At 41.3% G+C, this 18171-nt stretch overlaps 1 protein-coding gene across 1 annotated transcript in view; it reads right to left on the bottom strand.

The window, feature by feature from the left end:
• TMEM123 (transmembrane protein 123) overlaps positions 1-3567 on the bottom strand; it is a 94940-nt gene extending 91373 nt beyond the window's left edge. The window contains exon 1 of the mRNA XM_061154986.1: positions 3562-3567. Within this exon, the coding sequence (XP_061010969.1) occupies positions 3562-3567 (6 nt within the window). The remainder of the gene's footprint in view (positions 1-3561) is intronic.
• Positions 3568-18171: the final 14604 nt, after the last annotated feature.

Below are 18171 nucleotides of genomic sequence, written 5' to 3'. Positions count from 1 at the left end.
GATGCTTGTACATGTTGGACCATAAAGAAGGCTGAACACTGAAGAATTGATGCTTCTGAGTTGTGGTACTGAAGAAGATTCTTGAGAGTCCCTTAATCTGCAAGAAGATTAAATCAGTCAATTCTAAAGGAAATCAACCCAGAATTTTCATTGGAAGGACTGATGCTGAAGCTGAAGATTCAGTACTATGGGCACCTGATGCAAAGAGCCAACTCACTGGAAAAGACCCTGATGCTGGGAAAGCTTGAAGGCAAAAGGAGAGGAGGGTGACAGAGGATGAGATGGTTAGTTGGCATTACTGACTCAGTGGGCATGAGTTTGAGCAAACTCAGGAAGATAGTGAAGGACAGGGAAGCCTGGTGTGCTGCAGTCTATGGAGTTGCAAAGCGTCAGACATGACTTAGCAACTGAACAACAACAGGTGCCCTTGTCTTTTCCTTTCTACTTTTCTGAATTTTCCAACTCCTCTAAAATAAATATTTGCTGCATTTCAAGGAAATTTTTTTTTAAAGCCCTTAGTTTAGAATGGTAAGACTAATAGTGATCCAAAAATGTTTCTATGATTATTCTATAGTTAGGTATCAGGCTAAAGACGAGTATGACTTTATCTTCTCTCAGAGCTTAGGCCTGAAGAAAAGAACAAAACAAAATTCTCTCCACATGGAGAGGAAAATCCAGAACTTAATTGAAATTCTTTCCTCCAATACTGTTTTTGTTTCCTCCAATATATCTACTGATCTGTTTCCAGTGGCCCACTCTTTGTATAAATAGTGCTGTCATTAGCCTGAACATATGGGTTAAGTCTTAGTAGAGTTAACCTTTAAAAGAGAGTTTACTAGGAGTCAAGATACTTGCTTTCTTTTGTCAGCTTGTTACCAAAACACAAGCCTGTGTGCCTGAGCACAGTGAGGCCAAACAGTACCAAAACATTGGAGTTTGGAACAGAGAAAGGTTTATTGAGGACCGTGTAAGGAGATGGATGGCTCATGCCTTAGAAACCTCAAACTCCCTGAAAGCTCTCAGCAAAGCCCTTTTACAGAAAAGGTGAGGGAGGGGCATGTAGTTCTTGCAAACAAAGTTCTTGGTGTCAGTTCCTCTTTTTTTGAGGTCAGGTCGTGGTCAGGTAAGAGTGTTTCTATTCATCTCCACCAAATAAATGTTATTCTCTGTTCTGGTGAGAAATGGCAAGGTCCCAAGGCACACCTTTCGCCCCCTAAGGGATGAGCCCTGGCTGAAGAGGCAGAGCTCAGTTGGCAGCTCCCTCGGGGCCCGGTCCCCAGACCTGGCCCAGCAGTCATTGTTGAGGGAGTCAGCCACCCAACTCAACTGGCCCTCAGGCTTCTCAACCTGCCCAGGCCAGGTCCTGCAGCCTGCATTCTTTGCACACTGCTGCTGCTGAAGCAGCTCTCCACCAGCTCAAGGCCTGGACCCGGTCAGGGGCTGACCTAGTCAAGGGTTCCAGAGCCCTGCAGGACACAGCCCCCAGCCTATCCCTGGGCCCCCAGCTCACCAGCAGGATGACTCTGGGGAGAAAGTTCGAATTTGCCTCTTAACCTTGCTCTCCACTTGATGGCCACCACTCACGCTGGCTGAATAGGCCCACTGATGGTCTCATGGTAACCGCTGCCTGGTAACAGGGAGTGAGCTAACTGTACACAGCAAAGGCAGTATGCTAGGGGCTGCCTATGGCCACATGCTACTATAAGATCTGTAGTTGACTTTCTGTATCTATGGTCAAGCTATCTAACCAGTTTTGCCCTTGATTTCTTCATCTTAAATATGAGGAACTTACATGCATTGTTGGTAGGAATGTAAAATGATGTGACTGGTGACTGGTGTAGAAAACAGATTGCCAGGTCCTCAAAAAGTCAAATATAGAATTTCATATTACCCAGCCTGTTACTATGCCTAGGTATATACCCAAAACAATAAAAATTGGGCTCAAACAGATATTTTAAAATCAATGTTCATAGCAACATTTTTCATAATATTCAAATGGTAGAAACAACCCAAGTGTCCATTCAAAGAGAAATGGGTAAGCAAAATGTGCTATATGCATACAAATGGTTCTGAAAACACTTCCATGGTAACAAGAGAGAGTTTCCCAACAAACAGTGCTTTGATACCAGTTAGGTGTCTTACATTTTAACTCAGTTTTGATACTTCCTACCAGGAGATAGAATCAGATTCCACAGGTCAGGGGTTCAGTCATACAAGACTGCCCTAGGCTTCAGATGCCAATCAAAAGTCCAGGTTGTTACCTGTGCTTGTGACCAACTGACTATAAATCAGAGGTTCCCATGATCCCCTCTTTGGGTTTGGGTCATTTGCTTGAGTGGTTCACAGGACTCAGGAAACCCTTTAATGTACCAGATCACGGTTTTGTTATCAAAGGATATAACCCAGGGACAACCAGACAGAAGAGGTGCAGGGCAAGGTATGGGGGAAGGGCGCTGAGCTGTCACGCCCTCTCCAGACGCACCAATCTCTGGCAGAGTCACCAACCTGAAAGCTCTCCAAACTGTCCTTTTGAATCTTTACGGTGGCCTCATTAAATAGTCACGATTGATTAAATCAATAGATGGGGTGATAATTCAACATCTAGCCCCTCTCCTCTACCTGAAGGCCAGGCCAAGGGGCTGAAAGTGCCAGCCCTCCAAACACAGGGTTGGTTGCCCTGGCAACCAGCACCCAGTCTTAGCTGACCTACAGGCATTCCAAAAATCACCTCATTAACGTGACAAAGGAAGCCTCTATTTCTCTGACCACTTAGAAGATGCCAAGTGTTTTTAAAACTCCTGTGCTAGAAATGGGAACAAAGATCAAATGTCATGTTGGCCAAAAGGTTTGTTGGGGTTTTTCTGTAACATCTTATGGAAAAATTCCAACGAACTTTTTGGCCAACCCAAAGCCTATTTCCTGATATAAATCACAATATCACAACATACAATGGAATGTTACTCAGTTGAAGTTCTAATACATGCAGTGATGTAGATGAACCTTGAAAACATTATGCTAAGTGAAATCAGACAGATACAAAAGGACAAATATTGTATGATTCCATTTCTGTGAGTTACCTAGAATAGGCAAATTCATAGAGACAGAGAATGGATTAGAATTTATCAGGGACTAGGGGAGGAAGAAGTGGGGAGTTAATTGTTTAATGGGTACAGAGTTTCTGTTTAGGGTGATGAAAAAACTTTGGAAAGAGCTAGCGGTGATGGTTGCACAACCTCCTGACTGTAATTAATGACACCAAATTGTACACATATAATGGTTAAAGTGGCAAATTTTATGTTATATATATTTTGCTACCATAAGAAATTGAGAGATTTAAATACGATTAAAAAAAAAATCTTTGAACTCTGATTTTCTATAATATGATGGCCAAAGTGCTAGTGGAAAAAGAGGGAACTGGTTTGGGTGGTGAAGGACGTGTTAGAATTAGTCCACTGGAACTCTGTGAAGACAAAAAAAAGTAAAACCCCAAAAAGGCAGATGGGAGGCTGTCGGCCAAATCCAGCTAGGAGGTGTGTTTTGTTTGGTTTGCGCAATGTCTACCGACATGGCGTTTAAGGTTTTAAAGGAATTGGTTGTTAAAATGTACAACCTGAGTTTATTGCTGTTAGGGGAACCACTGACTGAAACTGCCTGCCCTGGCCAGGCACAATAGTTACCTAACCATCTACAGGAGTTGTCTTACAACAGGAGGTCTGGGTACGGAACTTGGAACTAACAATCTACCACCAACCAGAAAAAATGAGTAAAGGTCAAATGCAGAGATGAGACCCCAGTCTATATTTCCTACTAACCTCCCAGAATCCTTCTCACTGAAATTCATCTTGGCTGAGTGATGCAGAAGCAACCAGGAGGAACCCTAAGTCAGAGATGACCTTGAAATGAAGCCTGCTACCACAGAACCTGAGGCTGTGAGCCAGGCGGCAGAGCAGTGCTCCTATGTTCCCTTCCACTGGTGCTCTGTGCCCCTGGGCGTTCCTTTCCAACAAAACCTCTTTCCTTTTTAATATGAATTCAGACATTTCATTTTCAAGTATTAAACAAGAGCCCACTCTTGGGCCCTGGAAGGGGCCCCTGTTCCTGCAACATTGCTATGAAAAATTCTGGTTTCTGATTTTCTTTGAAATATTAAAAGATCTGGTAATACCAGATGCAAAATTTCAACTAGCTGGAGTTTTGAAATCGCTATGGCCTTTAAGCAGTACACCCTCTCCAAACAGCCCCTCTGGCCTTTAGTAACTTATTCCCACCTGGCCTAATTGATCTCTGCTGCTTGTCTGTCTCCTGTGAAATTTGAACTTGTGGCCTCTAGCACAAATCAATGATCAGGTGAATTTTTCTGAGAGCCCTGTGCTTGGTTTGTCAACTTCTTTAAAGAAAAGTATTATCAACTGAGGAAAAAAGGCACAATCTAAAAGTTGAAAATTATGTTTTATTTGGTGTACCTACTAAGGACTTAAATCTGAGAGACAGACTCTCAGATAGCTCTGAGGACTTGTTCCAAAGAGGTATGGAAGTAGACAGGATATGTGAGTTTTGGCAAAAACCAGGTAGTTAGAAAATCAGAAGATTACTATCAATTAAAAAAAAAACCCAGACATCTCAAGTGGATGAATTTAGGATTTTCTAGGGACAGAGGAGCCTGGCAGGCGCCCACGGGGCTGCAAAGACTCAGACACACTGGGCAGCTGAGCACACCTTCATGTGCATAGGGGAAGACGCAAGAGTTGGGCCATGGAAACCATTCCTTTGATGTGCATCTTAAATCTGGGGCCAGTACCCTGTTCTCTCCCATCTTGAGTTCCCTCAGAGTGCACACTTGGGAGTGTCTGCAGTTGCTGATGGCTTGGTGATGGCAGCATTTTTTCCTTACTGATATTACCGGAGACATTCTTTATCCACAGTGTTGAAAGAAATTTATTTTAATTCTTTTTGTTCCTTTCTTACCTCTTCTACAACATGGAAATGACTTTTTATGCTACCACTTAAGGCCTCAGTAACTGACATGACTATGTGTGAATAACTGTTTAGAATAAGTATTCTAAACAATACTTAAAGAGATAATTCATGCACGCAGTTCTTGCAGATTTAATCACTGCTTCTGTTGCAGTCATCAAGTTCAGTTCAGTCACTCAGAGTCTCTGATTCTTTGTGACCCCATGGACTGCAGCACATGAGCCTTCCCTGTCCATCACCAACTCCCAGAGCATGCTCAAACTCATTAAGTCAGTGATGCCATCCAGCCATCTCATCCTCTGTCGTCCCCTTCTCCCCCACCTTCAATCTTTCCCAGCATCAGGGTCTTTTCCAAGGAGTCAGTTCCTCATATCAGGTGGCCAAAGTATTGGAGTTTCAGCTTCAACATCAGTCCTTCCAGTGAATATTCAGGACTGATTTCCTTTAGGATGGACTGGTTGGATCTCCTTGCAGTCCAAGGGACCTTCAAGAGTCTTCTCCAACACCACAGTTCAAAAGCATCAATTCTTCAGCACTCAGCTTTCTTTATAGTCCAACTCTCACATCCATACATGACCACTGGAAAAACCACAGCTTTGACAATATGGACCTTTGTTGGCAAAGTAATGTCTCTGCTTTTTAATATGCTGTCTAGGTTGGTCATAGCTTTTCTTCCAAGGAGCAAGCTTCTTTTAATTTTGTGGTTTCAATCACCATCTGCCGTGATTTTGGAGCCCAAGAAAATAAAGTCTGTCACTGTTTCCATTGTTTCCCCGTCTATTTGCTATGAAGTGATGGGACCAGATGCCATAATCTTAGTTTTTTCCATGTTGAGTTTTTCACTCAACCTGAGCCAGCTTTTTCACTGTCCTCTTCCACTTTCATCAAGATGCTCTTTAGTTCTTCTTCGCTTTCTGCCATAAGGGTGATGTCATCTGCATATGAGGTTACTGATATTTCTCCCAGCTTGTGCTTTATCCAGCCCAGCATTTGGCATGATGTACTCTGCATAAAGTTAAATAAGCAACATTACAGAAGCAGGCTTGACATACTCCTTTCCCAATTTGGACCTAGGCTGTTGTTCTGTGTCCAGTTCTAACTGTTGCTTCCTGACCTCCATACAGGTTTCTCAGGAGACAGGTAAGGTGGCCTAGTATTCCCATCTCTTTAAGAATTTCCCACAGTTTGTTGTGATCCACACAGTCAAAGGATTTAGCATAGTCAATGTCATCCACACAGTCAAAGACTTTAGCTTTAGTCTGTTGCAGGGAGGAAGCCAATTCTGACTCCATGTTGGAGACTGTTTCTTTGACTTGTTTTTATTATTATAATCATACTCAATGGCTTGCCAGAAGGACCCCACCCCTCTGCTTGACTGGGAACTAAAGTGCCTCTGTTCAGCTCATGGAGAGATGGTTTGTCCCTGCCCACTTGTGAATAAAAGAGATTAACACACCCCTTCCAAAGGCTGGACATTCCCTTGGAGTTATTTTGTAAGACTGAAAGACCCTTTCACCTTACTTCCCCACTGCCTCTCCCTCTCTATTCTGCCTTTTGTCTTTGGTTCCTCATTGCTTCTTTCTCTCTGATCTATAAAAGAACCTGGCATCCAGACCCCAATAAGATGGTTATTTTGAGGCACTAGCCTGCCATCTTCTCAGTCTGCTAGCTCCCTGATTAAAGTCTCTTTCTTACCTCAACACCTACTCTCTCGGATTCATTGGCCTATCCTGCGGCAAGCAGAGGGAGCCTGGACTCGGTAACACTTTCTCAAATCTTTAAACATTTTATAACTGCTTTAATTGAGTTTGTTATTTTATTTCAAAAAAGTCAAAGTTAATGTTGAAAGAAAGTTTCAACAATACACAGAAATACATAAAAGGCAAAGCCTTTCCTGTTTTTCCTCCCCAGGGGTAACCACGATTAGCAGCTGGGTGTTTCCAGATTTCAGACCTCTGTTTTTGTTTGTAGGTTTGTTTTTACTTCTGTTTTTGCACACAGTTATGTAGAAACTTGTGTACTTATATGAACTTAGAAACATAGAACATATGTTTTTTTCCCCCACAAAAAAAGAGATTATACTACATTTATTGCTTTGCAACTTGCTTTTTAAATTTGACAATATATTGTGATCATTTCCCCATATCTACACACATAGATATGCTTCATTCTTTGTGATGGCTATGAAGCATCAGAGTGTGAGGTATAAATATAGTTTATTTGAACATCTCACTTTTGACATATTTAGGTTTTCTCTGATTACTACTGATATAAATTTAATGACACAAAGGACATTCTTCAGCCAACATCCTGGCAATAGGGAAAAAGTTATTCTGAAGACTAGACTCTTAGAAGTGGGCTTATTTAGTAAGGAATCTGTGTTTTAAAATTTTTATCAGTATTGTAAAGTGCTCTTTAAAATTTACGTTCCCGCTGTTGCTGACACTGATCATTATCAATGTCTTTGACTTTTACCAGTGTAGTAGGCAAATCATGGTGTCTCATTTTGTTCCATTTGCATTTCCTTCTTTATTAACTAAGATGACATACCATTGTGTATTTCATGAGCCATCTGTATTTCCCTTTCTGGAAGTTATTTCTTCATATTCTTGGTTGGTTAACTCTTTCAATTTATATACATGAGAATATGTAATCAGAAAATATATCCGTGTGTCTGTGTACTAAGAGATGTTTCAAAAACCTGGCTCCTGGCTTGGAGTGTATATATACCCTTGTTCCTTGCTAGTGTATTAACATCCTCTTGTTATGGTTTGTAGATATATATGAGTCAGCCATCAGACAAGCAACATTTGTTCTTTGTCCAGGACAACTAACTAGGTACACTGTGTAAGTTAAAGAGAAATAAAAGAATGTAAATGGCAAGAGTCTCTTACTGACCTTTAGAAGATCATGATCTAATAGCTGTGAAATGTACATGGAAGCAAGGACAACAAAAGTAATGGTATTTGCTTGCCTTTGAGCAGTGCTTTACAGCTGATATTCTTTTGATAAAGAAGTCAAGGACAAAAATAGTGAAAATGTCAAATTAAAACAGATAAGCACCATAACGTTGTAGCAGAGGTTTGGGGGGTGTAGAGAAAAGTTGGGAGGATGGGGCCTGGGATTGTAGAACAGCAGAAAATTCCAGGAAGGGCAATAGAGAAATGAAGGATGAGAGGGAAAGCATTTTTTATGGGTGGGAGAAAACCATGTGAAGAAATAGGACGAAAGGATGTGAGTCTGTCTTGGAAAGGAAGATAAGTTTCCTTTGGATGGAGAATGGCATTTGGAATGCTTGGGAAACTGACCATAGGAGTGAAGAATCCCCTATTAACTTTTTTTCTTCTGAGTTCCATGCTCTTTTTTTTTCCTTTTTTTCTTTCCATGCTCTTTTTAACTTAATAGCAAGGCCACCTGATGTGAAGAACTGACTCATTCGGAAAGACATTGATGTTGGGAAAGATTGTAGGCAGGAGGAGAAGGGGACGACAGAGAATGGGATGGTTGGATGGCATCACCAACTCAATGGACATGAGTTTGAGTAAGCTCTGGGAGTTGATGATGGACAGGGAGGCCTGGCGTGCTGCAGTCCATGGGGTCACAAAGAGTCAGACGCGACTGAGTGACTGAACTGAACTGAAGGTTATATTATAATTATTTATCAGCCACATCTCACTATTGTTTTATGTTGAGTTTGAGAGGAACTTAAATCTTCTGGTGTTTTCACATGGACCTTGTCTGTAACCACATAAGCAAGATGCCACAGTCAAAAAATCCTGTCCTGATCTTCATAGTCATATCCATTAACTCATTGACGCCTTCTTTTGTCTAACCTTTACAACATTCCGAAGACAGCTATGGCCTACCCACTATGCATTAGGTCCACGCATGATGCTGGGGAGGTAGAGATGAACATGTCAAATTCCTGGGATAAGTGAAGCTTTTAGACACTTAGCTAGCTAGAACAAGTATCCCAGTCTCAGAGACAGCTTGTCCTGATCAGGCAGCAGGATTCCATCTAGAAAACAGAAAAGCACTCTGAGAGGTTGCGCTAAATGGAAGGAAGTGTGGGGTGAGGAAGCTGTTAGCAAAAGAACAGAATGGGTTCTTTTTGGGGGTGGGGAGAGGATGGACGGGATCCGCTATGACAGATTACCTCCTTAATAGTGACCAGAAAATTCCTGGATGGTTGACTACGGTTACATTTCAGGGGAAGGTTGAAACTGTAGTTGGGTTAGGTATTAAATCTAGGTTTGGTATCATGGTCTTTAGCAGAAGTGATGCCATTTGGGGACTGTGGTTTTTCTCTTTAATACTAACAGGAGGGTACTATTATTATCACCTGCATATCACACATAAGGAAGTTCAATGTACAGGGTTCACAGCTAAGTGGCAATGAGAATTTGATCACAGTTTGGTCCAAAATTCATGCTCTTAACCACTCTACTTTACTGGTTATTTTATGAAAATTGCTTGTGCTCCTGACCACTTACTTGATTTAATTGAAGGTTAGAAAACTTTAAGACATCTGGGAAAATTTAGACAAATTAATTATGAACATGAGAAGGAAAATTGTATGGACTAAAAGATTAAAATGACTTATCAGGGGGCACTAGTGGTTAAGAACCCACCTACCAATGCAGGAGACACAGGAGATCCGGGTTTGATCCCTGGATCTGAAAGATCCCCTAGAGGAGGAAATGGCAACCTACTTCAATATTCTTGCCTAGTGAATCCCATGGACAGAGGAACCTGTGGGCTATATTCCACAGGGTCACAAAGGATTGGACACGACTGAAGTGACTTAGCATGCATGCACAAAATGTTAAAATATTGTACAATAATATAGAAAATACTAAATACAGGGCACATTTTTGAAATGAAAAGAGTGAAACTGCATAAGAATAGTAAATAGAACTACCAGTCAGAGACTTCTGTTTCTGGCAAAATGGCAATATAGATATCTTGGTTGAGGCTCACAGTAAAAATGTTGGATAAAGGATAAAAGTGTTAGCAAGTCCAAGCTCAGTCTTCTCACCACATGACAGGCCAATAATTCAGGAGACAGGGCTTGAGGCAAGGAATAACAATTTTATTTGAAAACTGGCAGACCAAGAAGATGGCAGAGGAACTTAAATCTTCTTTGAGATTAGTGTCTCAAAATAACCATCTTATCTGGGTCTGGATGACAGTTTCTTTTATAGAACACAGACTGGGAGGGGGTGAGGAAGTAAAGTAAAAAGGCGATCAATCTTACGAATATCTCCTAGCATGGCCAGCCTCAGGGAGGGGATGTGTTAATTTCTACTTAGTTGCAGCCATTCACAGGGGGGCAGGGTCAGGATATGAACAAAGCACTTTGGTTTAACATTCAGGCAGAGGTGCAGGGTTCGATGAGGAAGCCCATTGTGTACGGCTGTTGTTCCTTCACTGAGTCACTTAGTCGTGTCCAACTCTTTGCAGTCTCTTGAACTGCCTATCTCCCGGAGTTTGCTCAAACTCATGTCCATCGAGTCAGGGATGCTATCCAACCATCTCATCCTCTGTCGTCCCCTTCTCCTCCTGCCTTCAATCTTTCCCAGCATCAGGGTCTTTCCCAAGGAGTCAGTTCTTCACATCAGGCGGCCAAAGTATTGGAGCTTCAGCTTCAGGATCAGTCTTTCCAACGAATATTCAGGGCTGATCTCCTTTAGGATGGACTGGTTTGATCTCCTTGCAGTCCAAGGAACTCTCAAGAGTTTTCTTTGGCACCACAGTTGGAAAGCATCAATTGTCACTCAGCCTTTTTATGGTCCAACAATCACATCCATACATGACTACTGGAAAAACTATAGCTTTGACGATATGGACCTTTGTTGGCAAAGTGATTTCTCTGCATTGTAACAGGTGTCTAGGTTTGTTATAGCTTTTCTTCCAAGGAGAAAGCATCTTTTAATTATGTATAGACAGTATCCAAAAGCAACAGGAAGCACGGGTTAAAGTAAAAGAAACAGATCCAACATGTCATATTTTCTTATTCCTTGTAACAAAAGGACATTCAGAAACATGGATGAGGAAATTAGCAATTTTAGAAGCTAAAAAAGTAAGTGAAAGCAGAAACACAAAAAGGTTAGTGAGTTGGGTTTAATTGTGGGGATATTTGCTAAATCAAACTCTGGTTTTCAAGTGACCAGGTTTAGGACATGCTATGTGTTGGAGAAGACTCTTGAGAGTCCCTTGAACTGCAAGAAGATCCAACCAGTCCATCCTAAAGGAGATCAGTCCTGGGTGTTCATTGGAAGGACTGATGCTGAAGCTGAAACTCCAGTACTTTGGCCACCTCATGAGAAGAGTTGACTCATTGGAAAAGACCCTGATGCTGAGAGGGATTGGGGGCAGGAGGAGGAGGGGACGACAGAGGATGAGATGGCTGGATGGCATCACCGACTCAATGGACATGAGTTTGAGCAAGCTTCAGGAGTTGGTGATGGACAGGGAGGCCTGGCGTGCTGCAGTTCATGGGGTTGCAAAGAGTCGGACACAACTGAGCGACTGAACTGAACTGACTGATCCTAAAATACGACATCTTAGTGTATTGAATATTTTAAGCTGAAGGAATCTGAGAAAATGACAATATTTCTCTGACCTTCCCGGGGCCCTCCCCCCATTTAGCAGGTCATGAGAGAAGGACAAGAAGAAAGGTAGACATGTTTCCTGTCCTTCCAAAGCTTACAGTCCAACTCTAGGAGTGGGCTGTATTTATTCCCAGATGCAAACAAGGCAAATGATGTTCAGAGAGGCTAATTGTCATGTAATTGTTAACTGGAAAAAACTATATTTGTCTCAGTCTTTAGCCCTTGCTCTTTCTACCACATGACCTATTTATTGAAGATTTGTGTTGGTGAAAGCTTTTAGGTTGCAAATGACAGAAAGGATCTCAAACTGATTCAAGGTGGCTTCAGCCTGCAGCGGCTTGAATCTGGGTTTTGGATCCTGGCAAGAGACTGAAGTTAGGCCACAGGAATGAAAGTTGTGAATCCTATCTAGCAGACCACCAGGCACCAGTGACCAGTGACAAGGTCCTGGCCTGTCAGCTGTGTAGACATGAATTTCCACACAGAAACAGAAAGTAGTGAAACAATATAGTGCTTATTAGGAGGAAAAAAACTATGTGTAGATGGACATGTAGGCAGGCTCAAGAGAGAGAGTCATGCCTTTGTGGTATTTTGAATCACAGTTACGGGGCATTTCTTCCACATTTCCTTGGGCCAATCATCTTGCTTTGCCGGTTCTGAGTTCGGATCTGGTATACCTCAGGGTCCTCCCATATGTGCATTTCTTAGCCAAGATGGAATCTAGGGAAGAGACATATGGTTAAGTTGACATCACTTACTACGAGGTGACACTCCCTCTCTTTTGACCTTTAAATAGCCTTTCTGTCCATGTGTAGTTGGGAAGGTCTCCTTGTCTTTGAAAATGAGGACTCTGTGGTTTTCATCTGGGCAGGAGTCAGCTCTTCTCTCTCTGCTCCTCTTTGAGTGTCTGTCCACAGGGAGTGAACTCTGACTGTTTATACGGGGTCTGTCTATCTCCTGCTTCAAAACTACTTTAACCTGAAGGGGAATTCTGTTGATTTATGAAACCAAGTCTGAGAAAGGGAAGAGAAGGTGCTGGGTTGACTTGGTCCAGGGAATTCCGGTGTTGAGAGTTTCTCGCTTGCACTCTTGCTCTCATTCTTGTTCTATCTCCGTGTCTTTCTGCAGTTTGCTTTTGTTTTGTCCCCATATTGAAGAGATCCTTCTCATGTTCTAGGGAGTATGCTACTGGCAATATGCACCATGTCCTAATGACTTGCAACAAAGGAAAAAGGGCAGCTTCCCCGCTACCTATACTTAGCACAATTCTGGGGAAAACTGGTTTATTTTTCATGGGAAATGAACACACCACTGGTTCCATCATTGAGGCCAGAAGAGTGAGATATTTTGATTGGCTCTTCTTATGTCTCTTCCCTACTTCTAGAGCCAAGAAAGACAGAAGAAGGGGAGGTGTTGCCAAATGTGGCTGCCAAAGGGACGGTGAATGGTGCCAGCTTTTAGTAAACTCCTGATCAATGTTAGGCCAGGAACAAACTTTAGCAGTTGTCTAGTATAGCACCTTTGCATCAGTATTTACTAACAATACTGCACTAGAAATTTCAAATGCTATATTGATCAGGTTTCTTTTACTATTTGTTGTTGTCGCTCAGTTGCTAATTCGAGTCTGACTTTTTGCAACTTCATGGACTGCAGCACACCAGGCTCCCCTGTCCTCCACTATCTCCCTGAGTTTGCTCAAATTCATGTCCATTGAGTTGGTGATGCCATCCTCTGTCATCCCCTCCTTCTCCCACCTTCAATCTTTCCCAGCATCAGGGTCTTTTCCAACAAGTCAGCTCTTTGCATCAGGTGGTCAAAGCATTGAAGCTTCGGCTTCGGCATCAGTTTTTCCAACGAATGTTCAGGACTGATTTCCTTTGGGGTTGACTGGTTTGCTCTCTTTGCTGTCCAAGGGACTCTCAAGAGTCTTCTTCAATACCACAATTTGAAAGCACCAGTTTTTCGTCACTCAGCTTTCTTTATGGTCCAACTCTCACATCCATACAACACTACTGGAAAAACCATAGCTTTGACTAGATGGACCTTTGTTGGCAAAACGATGCTTATGCTTTCTAATATACTGTCTAGGTTTGTCACAGCTTTCCTCCCGAGGAGCAAGTGTCTTTTAATTTCATGGCTGTGGTCACAGTGTGCAATGATTTTGGAGCCCAAAGAAATAAAATCTGTCACTGCTTCCACCTTTTCACCTTCTATTTGCTATGATGTGAAGGGACTGGCTGCCATAATCTTAGTTTTTTTTCATGCTGAGTTTTAAGCCAGCTTTTTCACTCTCCTCTTTCACTTTCATCAAGAGATTCTTTTTTAGTTCTTTACTTTCTGCCTTTAGAGTGGTATCATCTGCCTATATGACATTGCTGATATTTCTCCTGGCAATCTTGATTCCAGCTTGGGTTTCATCCAGCCTGGCATTTCACATGATGCACTCTGCATATAAGTTAAATAAGCAGGGTGACAATATATAGCCTGGTTATATTCCTTTACCAATTTAGAACCAGTCAGTTGTTTCATGTCTGATTCTAACTGTTGCTTCTTGACCCACATACAGGTTTCTCAGGAGGCAGGTAAGGTGATCTGATATTCCCAACTCTTTAAGAATTTTCCGTAGTTTGTTGTGATTCACACAGTCAAAGGCTTTAGCTTAGTCAATGAAGCAGAAGTTTTCCTGGAATTCTCTTGCTTTCTCTATGATCTAACGAATGTTGGCAATTTGATGTCTCGTTCCTCGGCCTTTTCTAAACCCAGCTTGTAAGTCTGCAATTTCTCCAGTTCACATTCTGCTGAAGTCTAGCTTGAAGGATTTGAAGCATCACTTTACTAGCATGTGAAATGAGTGCAACTGTTTGGTAGTTTAAACATTCTTTGGAATTGTCCTTCTTTGGGTTTGGAATGAAAACTGACATTTTCCAGTGCTATCATTTTCCAGTCCTACTATGCTGGCTTCTAAAAAATTAATTAGGAAGCCTGTCCTGTTTTGAAAAGTGAAAGTGAAAGTCACTCAGTTGTGTCTGACTCTTTGTGACCCCATGGATTATATAGTCCATGGAATTCTCCAGGCCAGAACACTGGAGTGGGTAACCTTTCCCTTCTTCAGGGGATCTTCCCAACCCAGGGATCGAACCCAGGTCTCCCACACTGCAGGTGGATTCTTTACCAGCTTAGCCACAAGGGAAGCCCAAGAATAATGGAGTGGGTAGCCTATCTCTTCTCCTGGGGATCTTAGTCCTGTTTTATTCTTGTCTAAATAACATTCAGTATAATGTTCCTTAAAGATTTAAAAAAAGTTCACCCATAAACACATTGGGTCCTTGTATTTTTTGTGAACTAGGTTTTGAAACAGGATGTTAATATCTATTTAGAATTTCTTCCTTGGAATTGGGTATATTTAAATGTTGACAGTTAACAGCATACAGTAGAAACTCTAAGTATATTAGATTCCCCTCTCCTCATCTGGAAAACAGAGGAGACTGTAATGTTGAAGATGCTTGAGAAAGGGCACAAAATATTGAAAGCAGAGTTTTCAGAAGATTAATGTGATAGCAATTTTGAAAGGTATTAGAGAAGCCTTGTAGGACAATGCCTCTCAACCAATTCGTGATGGAGTACCAGTTTTTCTTTTTAAAAATCTATTGCAGATAATTTGTAAGATATAATTATGAATTGCTAGAAAAATAAAATTTAAACAACTGGTATGCAAAATACCAGCCTGATGTTCTATGTTTAGATTCAACAGACATAAAATTACTATCTCAAATGGTTGTTGGTGTTTCTAAATAACAAATCCTAATTTCTGTATTTATTTTGTGTTGGACTGGGAACAAATTGTTCACAGGAGGGCACTGGTTCCCACTGACTAGGTTGTGCAATAATTCTTATAATCAATGCTGTCCAGTCAAAGACCACAGGGACACACCTGTTCCTGAGAAAGTTGGTTATTACTTGTTGTAGCAAAATGAGTTACAACCTGCAACATCTTAGAAGGATCAGTCTTCTGCCCTCATCCTCGGGGAATACGTTCCAAGACTCCCATTGGGGTGCCTGAAACTGTGGATAATACTGAACCCTATACTGAAATGTGGATAATACTGAAACTGTGGCTAATACTGTGCTTCTTTTAAAAAATACATGCCTTTTTATGATAAAGTTTAATTTTTAAATTAGGCCCAGTAAGAGATTAACAATAGTAACTAATAATAAAATAGAATAATTAAAACAATATACTGTAATAAAAGTTATGTGAATATGGTCTCTCTGAAAATACTGTACAAATTTAATGCCTTTTCCATTTTAGCTATGCACTTATGCGCTATGGTTATAATTTCTGCAGTTTGAGGCACAACAGTAAAACTGGAATGAATTACTTCTCCTTTTTCACAGTTTCATGGATAGAAGAATTGTCCTTCCTGTAGATCTTAGCAACTTCAACAAACCATTTTTTTCGCTCATTATCAAGTTGAAAGCTTTCACCTTTTCACTTAAAGGAAGCACCTTGCTTGAGGCTACTCTTGGGCAGATCTTAATTGCCAGCATCACTGCTCACTACAATGGGGGCCCTTGTTAAGTAAGGGTGACTTGATTACAAGCACTGTGATACCAGGACCCATGGACCTGATAACCAGGTTGGGTACTGAGTGATTAAGGGCCACAATAACTGGACAAAGGGAGGATTTGCATTGTGGGTGGATGGAGCAGACAGTGTGAGATTTCATCATGCTTCTCAGAACCCCACACAATTTAAAACTTATGAATTATTTCTGAAATTTTTCATTTAATATTTTTAGGCTGAGGTTGACCACAGGTAACGAAAGTGAAACTTCAGAGAAACAGGGGCTTATGTAATTAGGAAGATCTTATTTTATGATATGGACTTGTGTTAGGTAATGCCGAGAGATGGGGCTTTGTCTGGGGTTGGATGATGTCAGGAAGTGGAGACTATTCTATGTTTGGGTATCTTAATAAAGCTTATTGGAAAGAGGCAAGAGTAAAATGAGTATAAAGTTTTAATTGGCAAAGAGGTAAGGGCTGCTTATTTTAGCTAGGATGGAAACTATTTTGGTTATCTTTGTGGTTTGGACGCGTTCCTGTTTTTGTCTCTGTTCAGATGTGACTGTGGAGTGGGTTTGTTTCTGTCCTGACTGCAGAGTGGCCTGGTCGGATGATGCTCTGTGAACCTGTTTGTGTTGTACACCAGCGCCCAAGCTGCTCCAGATGTCAGGTTCTGCTTCTCTCTCTCATCCCTGTAAGGTAACAAGGGCTTGTCTGCAGGGACGAACATTTCATGTGAAAGCTTAAGGAACAGGATGTGGTGAGCTGCTATCATAGCACATGTCAATCCTCAGACTTTAACACACGTCAGAATCACCTGGCAGACAAGTAAAGACACCGACTGCTGGCCCCACGCCCCAGCTTCTGATTCAGTAGTCCTGGGGTGGGCTTGAGAATTTGCATTTCTAACCAGTTCCCAGGTGTTGCTGATGCAGCCAGACACCACAGTTTGCAAACCACTGAGGCAGATGGAGCTATCAAAGGTGAGGATTATTACAGGGAAAGAAAGAAGACCTATTATAGGTAGCTGCAATTTCCAAGATAAAAATCTACAGCATTCTCCTGGTGCAATTCTGACACTGAACTAGACTGTACATTTTCCTATGTTAAATTACAAGTCTCTGACGGGGCAGTTCACACGGGAAAATTCTTTTCAAAATTGCACAAATTGTTGGCCACTAAAGTTTGTACTTAACATGAAAGTACAACTTGTGTGTTCATTATCCATCGTCCAGGAAGTTCCCATTGCAAATAGGTAGATCTGCTTTAGGAAAATGGGTTACTAAACCAGCTCTTCAACTGGATTATCTGCAAATTGGCTTCTTTGCAAACAGACTTTGTGCTTACTAAATGCAAAGTAACCCTTACAATCCCTCTGCTACTTATTCTGCTTCATCAATATTAAGACAAAATTCCCTAAAATGTATGTAATTGCCTATGCCTTTGAAATATTTAAATGTCTTTACTAAAAATTTGACATTTTTTACTTAATTTTGTTCATTCTTTTCTGGGATAAGAGAAAATGGTAAACAGAAAAAAGCAAGTGGTAAATAGAGGCGGGAATGGGTGATCCTTTCTTGTACTGAAGAGTTGGTTTTAATTTAATTTCCTCTGTGTGTGTGTGTGTTAGTTGCTCAGTTGTGTCTGACTCTTTGTGACACTGTGGACTATAGCTCTCCAGGCTCCTCTGTCCATGGAATTCTCCAGGTGAGAAGGCTGGAGTGGGTTGCCATTTCCTTCTCCAGGGGATCTTCCTGACCCAGACATTGAACCCAGGTCTCCTGCACTGCAGGCAGATTCTTTATCATCTGATCCTAATATGAGATAAAAGAAATGTGGCACAGATTTCTTGTGGTTCAGCTGGGTTGCCTCTACCTTATATTGTACACTGAGATTCAGTTCTTGGCCTAAGAGAATTTAAGTATCATAAAAATGTCTATATATGAACTTATTAAAATGATTTTTATAGCTCTTTTTCAAAAATATATTTATTATTTTATTATTTTTTTGGTGGTATTGG

Source organism: Dama dama, chromosome 1 (assembly GCF_033118175.1).
Source record: "Dama dama isolate Ldn47 chromosome 1, ASM3311817v1, whole genome shotgun sequence".
In the NCBI taxonomy this organism is placed as follows: Eukaryota; Metazoa; Chordata; class Mammalia; order Artiodactyla; family Cervidae; genus Dama; species Dama dama.
The sequence above is the reverse complement of the archived record's forward strand: the minus strand, read 5'-3'. Positions and strand labels throughout refer to the sequence as shown.